Source organism: Cupressus sempervirens, chromosome 9, assembly GCF_028749045.1.
Source record: "Cupressus sempervirens isolate cs-2001-9-10 chromosome 9, ASM2874904v1, whole genome shotgun sequence".
Taxonomy (NCBI): Eukaryota; Viridiplantae; Streptophyta; class Pinopsida; order Cupressales; family Cupressaceae; genus Cupressus; species Cupressus sempervirens.
Window position 1 is genome coordinate 142128072 of NC_143126.1, and position 7673 is coordinate 142135744.

At 35.4% G+C, this 7673-nt stretch overlaps 1 protein-coding gene across 1 annotated transcript; it reads right to left on the reverse strand.

The window, feature by feature from the left end:
• Nucleotides 1-5686: 5686 nt before the first annotated feature.
• LOC149537915 (uncharacterized) lies at nucleotides 5687-6875 on the reverse strand. The gene is made up of 3 exons (XM_089802277.1): nucleotides 6692-6875; nucleotides 6359-6414; nucleotides 5687-6208 (listed from the first exon to the last, which is right to left on the reverse strand). Exons 1-3 carry the CDS (start codon nucleotides 6819-6821, stop codon nucleotides 6095-6097), a joined length of 300 nt encoding a protein of 99 aa, XP_089658403.1. The 5' UTR covers nucleotides 6822-6875; the 3' UTR covers nucleotides 5687-6094.
• Nucleotides 6876-7673: the final 798 nt, after the last annotated feature.

A 7673-nucleotide genomic window follows, 5' to 3' on the forward strand; every position in this document is an offset into this window, starting at 1 on the left:
CCTTGTGGATCCACTAATCTTCCTAGAAGGTAATTGAATTACCATTCCCCATGATCTAGTGACACCTCTTTCTTAGGATCTTCCAGGTGTTAGGAATATTATTCTATATCTTAGAGCCGTAGGGTGGAGCCTATGCCCCAATAAATTAGTGGGAGGAAAATCCACTAAATTATTTAGTCATTATGATGTTACTCTAGCTACCCTAGGAATTAACCAACTTCTAGCCAATTTTGGTTAATAGAGCCTTATTTAAGCATCTAGCTCTTCTTATATTCAATCCTCCATGAGCTTTAGGTTTGCAAATGTTCTCCTAGCTAACCAGACTCATTCTTACCTTTTCTTTTGTTCTGGACCATAGAAAGTTACACTAAATTTTCTCAATGATATCTCAAAATATGCCTTAGAGTTTCAAAATAGATAGGAAATACATTGCGATTCCTTGTAGGGAGGCTAAGAGGATTTGGAATTTTCTAGCATTGCTCAATATTTTCCCTTTCAAGCCCACCCAAATTCTTTGTAGACATTCCACAAGACCATTCCAGAAATGGTTTTGGATCTTTTTAACAGTGAGTGGTAGACCAAGATAGGTGTTAGGGAGGGTTTTCTCCTAGCATCCATGATACTAATAACCTTTTCCTATGAACTAACACAAGTATTAAAAAAATCTTTACTTTTATGGTAGTTTATGCATTGGTCAAAGACTAGATCATGCATATTTAGGGTGTCTTTCCATTCTCTGGTTTCATGGATGGAGGAGATGCCAAACATAAAATTATTATCCACAAACTATTGTAAGTCTTGGGGGAGGCACTGAGAAGAAGGCTTGATGCCCTTAATTCAGCTAGAGTTAGACAAAGAGACTAAATTTATGCTTAATACTTCTGCTACAACAATAAAAAGATAAAGGAATAGGGGGTCACCTTGATGAAAACCTTGAGAGGAAGAGAAAAGGTTACCTAGGGCACCACTAACAATCACTAAGAAGGTAATAGAAGTCATAGTATTCTTAATAATTCTTAGGACACTCTCACTAAAGCCAAGTTTTGCAAGAATGACAAACAAGAAGTCACGCCTGACCTTATCATAGGCTTTAGAAATATCAAGTTTAAGGACCATACCTAGGTTTTTTGATTTTTCCATCAAGTGTATCACCTCATGGGTAGTTATGACCATGCCAAGAATCTATTTCCAACACACAAAGCTATTGTGATGAGGAATAATGAATTTTTCTAGGAGGGGCTTGAGTCAATTCACCATAACTTTAGCAAAGATCTTGTAGATTGTATTACAAAGACTAATGGGTCTAAAGTCTTTCATTCTTTAGGGGTCTTCCATCTTAGGAATGAGAACAATGAAGGTTTGATTGAGTTCCTTTAGTAGCTTTCCCATTCTAAAAATATCCCCTAGAACATGAACAATGTCATACTTAACAATGTCCCACAATTCTTGGAAGAAGACAAGGGGAACCCATTGGGGCCGAGGGCTTTGTATTGATTCATACTGAAAACAACCACTCTAACTTCTTCCTCTTTGACCTTATACATGATACCCTCATTCATCTAGTAATCAATCACAAGTTTAGGTCCATATAATACCACTCTGTAAGTTACTATCAATCTAGGCCAGTGGGGGATTATACATTTCCTGGAAATAGGTCCATATAATATCACTTTGTAAGTTAATATCAATCTAGGCCAGTGGGGGATTATACATTTCCTGGATATAGGTGTTGACTCTTTCTTCTATTTGGTCCATTTTAGTGACCTCCTCAATATTATCATCCTCTAACAAGTTTATAGTGTTTTTATTTTTCTTCCTTTAGGCCAATCTATGGAAGAACATCATTTTTTTGTCTCCCTCCTCTATCCATTGGACCCTAGATCTCTATTTCCAAAAGAATTCATCCTTATGCAGGAGGGATTTCCATTTGTGTCAGCACTCACTCTCCTCCTACTATTGCATCACCTAAGCTCCACTTTGCATGATTTAATTTTGGATCTCAGCAAGCTTCTTTTCCATATCATTATTTTCTTTAGCTAAGCTCCCAAATGATGATTTGCACCATTTCTTAACATCCTTATAGATTCTATCCAATTTTTTAGTAATTAAGAACATGGTCATACCTTCCACTAGGTCCTTCCACTAGTGTGCAATACAATCTCTAGAATCATTATGCAAGTGTCACATAATCTCATATCTGAAAGGATGTCGTCTAGTTAGACTTTCTGTCTAGGAGAATGAAAGCATAGAATGATCTGAGATGGTCCTAGAATAATCCTTTCGGTTAGTATACTGAAGAACATTCCATCCAACAAAGATGAGAGTCTTGTCAATCTTATCTTGGATCATGTTTTTCCTAAGTCCTATTATTAGACCAAGTGAAGGCTGAGCTCTAGAGGTTGATATCTATCACATCATTTCTTCTCAAAAAATCCTCTAGATCCTGCATAATATTTGAGAAGTGCTCCAGTTACCACATCTTTTTTAAGGGGTACAATGGGGTGTTGGAGTCCCCCATACATAAGATATTTCCTAGTTTTATGGAAACAGCCACAGAGGCAGCCTCATCCCAAACAACAAGATTACTATTACGAGTATTAGAGCCATAAAAATTGAAAATAGACTAGCTACCAGATTGGTTGGTGAATTTAAAGGAAAAAAAATGAATGCTACTAGAAATATCCACTCCCAAACCCTTATCAAGATTCAACATCATGGAATTCCCTCCAAAAGCACCATTAGCCTCACAATAAGTGTAGCTAGCACCTAGCCAAACATAACTAACCACTCTTGAGAAGACCTGCATGGTCATTTTAACTTCTTACAAAATAATCAAATCAGCTTTGAGTTCAATGATCTTTTGTTTGATTTTGTATTATTTCCTAGGGCTATTCAGCCCTCTCACATTCTAGGATATGACCATCATCTTGTACAGTTTTGGGTTTCCTTCAAGGTTATTTTATTTCCCTAAGTAATCTCCTTTTCTATTTCTTTTTGATGAATGATCTTGGTTGGAGGCTAACCAACCCTCTTAGCTGATATGACGTCTTCTTCTCATTCAAAATCCTTGTTAAAAAATCAAGATTTGGGTCCCCTGAAGTGGGTAAAGAACTTCAATAATGCCCAGTAGGGAAACCATAATGGTTTTATTTTTGAATAGTGAATTAACTCCCACATGAGGGAGTGGGCTACATGCATTCTGTTTTCCCATTGAAGCCATTTCTTTTCCCAGCAACCCCTCACCCGACTACATTGTCTCCATGGTCTGGGTATCAAAAATCTCCCCTTTTCATGCATCACTGTCTCCAAATCCTCTAACAACTTACAAGTATGTTCTCCTTTTCTTGTGTCTCGACCTAGGCATTCATAGGGGTTCTAGTTTTCCCCTCCATATTGGGGGTTTCATTTATCTGGGCATCCCCTAAACCAAGTGGTTCTATACTTTTCAGAGTTTTGGGTATAGCATCCATTATTTTTGAGCTTTCTACCAACTCAACACCTAGTGTTGAGACCTTGTTCTTGAGTTTCTCACTTGTTGGGTAGTCAACAAAAAGATGTCCAAAGCTAATAAGCTTCTAGTAGAAGGAAGCAACATTCTCATAAGCTAGCGGTTGCAACTAGGTACCCCATTTGGATCTCAAGTCCATCGTGGTGTGAAGGGGTTTATTCATGCCCACATTAACATAGATCCTAGCAAAGGCAAGCTTAATCTTTGAGCAAGTCATTGAGTTCACTTTTATGAATTGCCCAAAGGAGTTACCAATCCACCTAAAAATAGACTCATTCCAATACTCCAAGGGAAGCCTAGGGAGGCATATCCAGATCGGGACAGATGTGAATAGATAACATTCTAGATTGAATCTATGTTTCCACTTTGCCATCATCAAATGGTGTTTGCCAAAGCTCCAGGACCCAGCCATGATCAAATCTCGATACAACTTAGTCGTGAACCTAAATAGGAAAAGGGCCCCTGCCATCACAGAGATGGAAATTGAATCTATTAGTTTCCATTTAGTAAAGCACCATTTTTTAACCATTCCACTGTAGGCTAGAAGGAAACAAAGTTTCCAACAAGGCTAAGGGTGAAACTCAAGGAGATTGAATCCACCATTTAATCTAGGAGTGAAATCTTGGGTCTAGTGGGACCTAAGGAGAATGTGTGTTTTGCATTAGATTCAACAGGAATTTTTAAACCAACAACAACCCCAATCTAATTTGGCTTAGGGCATGCCAATGAAGTGGAATCAATTGAGGGGATGCTTAGGGATTTGGGGCCCAAGCAGGCACAGTCATCAGGGATGGAGCCAATATCCATTAGGATAGCAACATCCTCCTGTAGAAGAAAGCAACTATTTAGGGATTTTTCCACCGGTTCCAAATTTGGGCAGTTAGAGGTAGGATCAATAGGAAGGGTGGTGGGGGGATCCATCCCTCCCAAGATTGAGAGGGCATGGAAGTGGGATGCGAGGGTAGCATCATAGTTGCATACGATAAGAAGGAGGCAAAGTTACAAAGCTTGGAGTTGCAGGAAGATTTTCATTTACCATAATGAAGATTGTTAAATGAGAGAATATGGTAAGTTATCCTACAAAAATCATAGATTTTCATTTACTAGTTGGTAATTACATGTTAGAAGTTTATCTTGTCATTGTCAAACCAAAATAAAAAAGTATCAACTCCTCAAATGGGCACGTTTAGAGGAAATTGTCATTCTCTAAACCATTTTCTCTATGTGAACACTCTTTATTTATCTTTATCATCTTTTCTAATAGAATATATATATTTCTTAACCTCATAAACAATATTACCATTGAAAGGCTGATAAGTGATTTTTAAAGCTCATTAGCATTTTCAAGTTAAGTTGCACTAGTTAATTCATTGTTGTATATGTTCAATCTTGCTAAATCTTATAACAATATTACTATGGAAATTTTGACAAATGATTTTTAAATGCTCATTAGCTTTCTTTTAAATTTAGCCTCATTAGTTAGCTCGTTGTTGTATATGTTGAATTATATGTGTATATTTAGAATTGTTTGTTTATTTTGTAAGTAATAGTTTATTGTTGGTATACTAGATCTAAATTCCTCTTTTCAGAAAAAGCAAGACCTCTTTGCAAACCCATCTTTACTCTAAATAAAATAAAATAAATGATAACTAATGTAATATTTAAAGAAACCCAAGCATCACATTAAAAAAAAGTTGGTGGATGCAAAATATCTTAATTTGTCTTGGGAAAAAATTGGAAAAAGTAAAAAATAAAAACTACCATCCACAAGAAAGTGACAAACATTAACACCACTATTTTCTTCTTACATTATTTATCAATTCTTGGCTCATAGCAAACTCAATCCTTGAAAGTAAACAATTTCGAAAATCTTCAAAGACACTCTTGTTACATATATCAAGTTAAACATTTGTATAGTTGAACAGGATCTCCATAAATCTCGACTGAAGAGTGTGATCTAGTGAAAGGATTGAATACGAAAAAGAAGACAACAAATGAACAAACTAATAGACCAGAAAATATAAGACAAGATTTATCCTAGTTCACTATAAATGAGGCTATGTCCAAACTGAACAAAGTATTGCATTTATTATATAAGATCGATTACAAATGATGCAGGAGCAACATGAATAAAAGGCATCAATTACATTGCAAATGAAGAGTCTTTTGAGACCAAGAGACACACAATTGGCAAAGATATATTATGACAGTTAGCCTTCATACAATAACATCTGGAACATATGATTTTCTTAAAACAACTTTTCTTAATGCAATGGAAGCTTTTCCCATCATGGAAGAGTTGAATCCCAGCCAGTTTAAAAACCTTATTATTCACATGTAAATACAAACAACAAGATATATTATACCATACATTCAATTATAATCTCTCTATACAAGCATGGAAAACCCAAAGACTTCACTGGTGTAATTTACTGAAGCATACCATATACACTATGCATAGCCTACATAACACAAGACACAATTCTACCCTCCTTTCACTCAATAAACATGTATAACATTTCTACTCTCCTTTGACACTATGGGAGATAAGCTTGATGATAAGTACTGCAAATGAAAGAACTATTTCTATGGGCCGTTGTGATGTTGTGTATAGATATAATCTGTATGAGCCTCCAAAATTCTCCTATCCAAACACTCTTCTCCATCATTATTTTCGCAATCCTTCCAATCTTGTTCCACCTTGCCAACCAACAGGAATGTAATCCACCATTTAGTAAAAAAGAAACCAAAAAGAAACTAAGATGATATTAAGTGAGAACCAAAAACAAAGTTGGGAATTTTCAAAGACATTTCAATTATGAATCAAGAAAGCTTTTTGCCAAATCTTACAGTTTGCTTCATCTCCATTTGATTTTTGGGCAGCAAAATCGAAGCCTTTAAAGCGCCTGGAGGACCCAACAGCAGTATTAAAATTTGAGGAAAAAAGAGACTAGATTAAAGCTTTGTTTGGATAATAAATATCCAAGCTTTCCTTCACTTCAGTTAGCCGGACTGAAATTTGACATATAATAAATTTAACAAAGTAGCGTATATTTTATCTTGTATATATATTATTATGTGGTAATGACAAGGGTCTAGTCTCTTTAAAACAAAACAGTCAGAAGTTCTAATACTAGAGCTTACAAGAGAAACTATCATTCATCCCAAAAACAAATATATTACCTCTATCAAATGAACATCTAACAACAACAAATGGCAGGAGCAGAACAATACATAGTCTGAGAAGCACTGAATTTCTATACAAAAAACCAGCCATTTTCTGTTCACACGGAGTCAGTGAAATTGAAGACATGAAAGTGCAAGAAAAATCTGATATTTGTAAGGAAAGTAGCTACACATTGCTTTCAAATAGAACTTTCTTCTCCTTCCAATTGGGGCAAATTCAAACACATTATTTGTTTTTATGATAGACCGGCGGCTATAAAAAGTCTTATATGTTTGTTGGGTATGGTGAAAACTACATGGAATCCTCCAATAACTAATAGGAAGTGTGTTCCAAATGACTTATTACATACCCATCTTGGTAAACAAACATTTCACCTTCATTAGAAAAATATCATGTCTTCTATTATGTGAAGCAAAGGAATATATCAACAATTCGTAGATTCGAGAGAAAAACAAGAGAGACGTGGACGACAAAAATTTGAGAAATTTTCAATTAAATCTGATCATGGTTTGACTAAGTATATATCATGTCCTCCTCTATGAGACCTTTCACATCCTTCCAACATATGAGCCGCAAATTTTCTATGTAAATGGAAAAAATCTACTCTCATTTGGATTGCAACATTATATTTTGTTGGACGTAATTGTGATCAAGTGGCTGCCGATCCAGAAGATGACAGGGGAATTAGGTATGATCTACAAATTGATGGGGTTTAGTGAATAGATAGGGTGTACGTTTTGAAAATGACTAGGTGTAGATTTTTGAAAGGAAACTTGTAGAATTAACAAAATTATGGAGAACTTCTGTTTTATAGAAGTAATTTGGATTGTATAGATGTATGTACTTTTGTTATTACATGGTGAATATTAAAATTTTGATTAAGGATTTCTGATTAACAATCAAATAAGACTCAAAAGTTTTAGTTAATTTTTTTTTCAAAATTTCTTAAAGGTACCAATTATTCAGTCATATGAAGCA

What these genes read in the sequence shown, in the direction of transcription:
- LOC149537915 (XM_089802277.1), bottom strand. Translation starts at nt 6,821, where the DNA reads ATGTCTTCAATTTCACTGACTCCGTGTGAACAGAAAATGGCTGGTTTT. An exon ending in TAGATGTTCATTTGATAGAG is followed by an intron (nt 6,415 to 6,691) that starts GTAATATATTTG and finishes TGGGTCCTCCAG; the next exon opens with GCGCTTTAAAGGCTTCGATT. An exon ending in AAATGGAGATGAAGCAAACT is followed by an intron (nt 6,209 to 6,358) that starts GTAAGATTTGGC and finishes TTGGTTGGCAAG; the next exon opens with GTGGAACAAGATTGGAAGGA.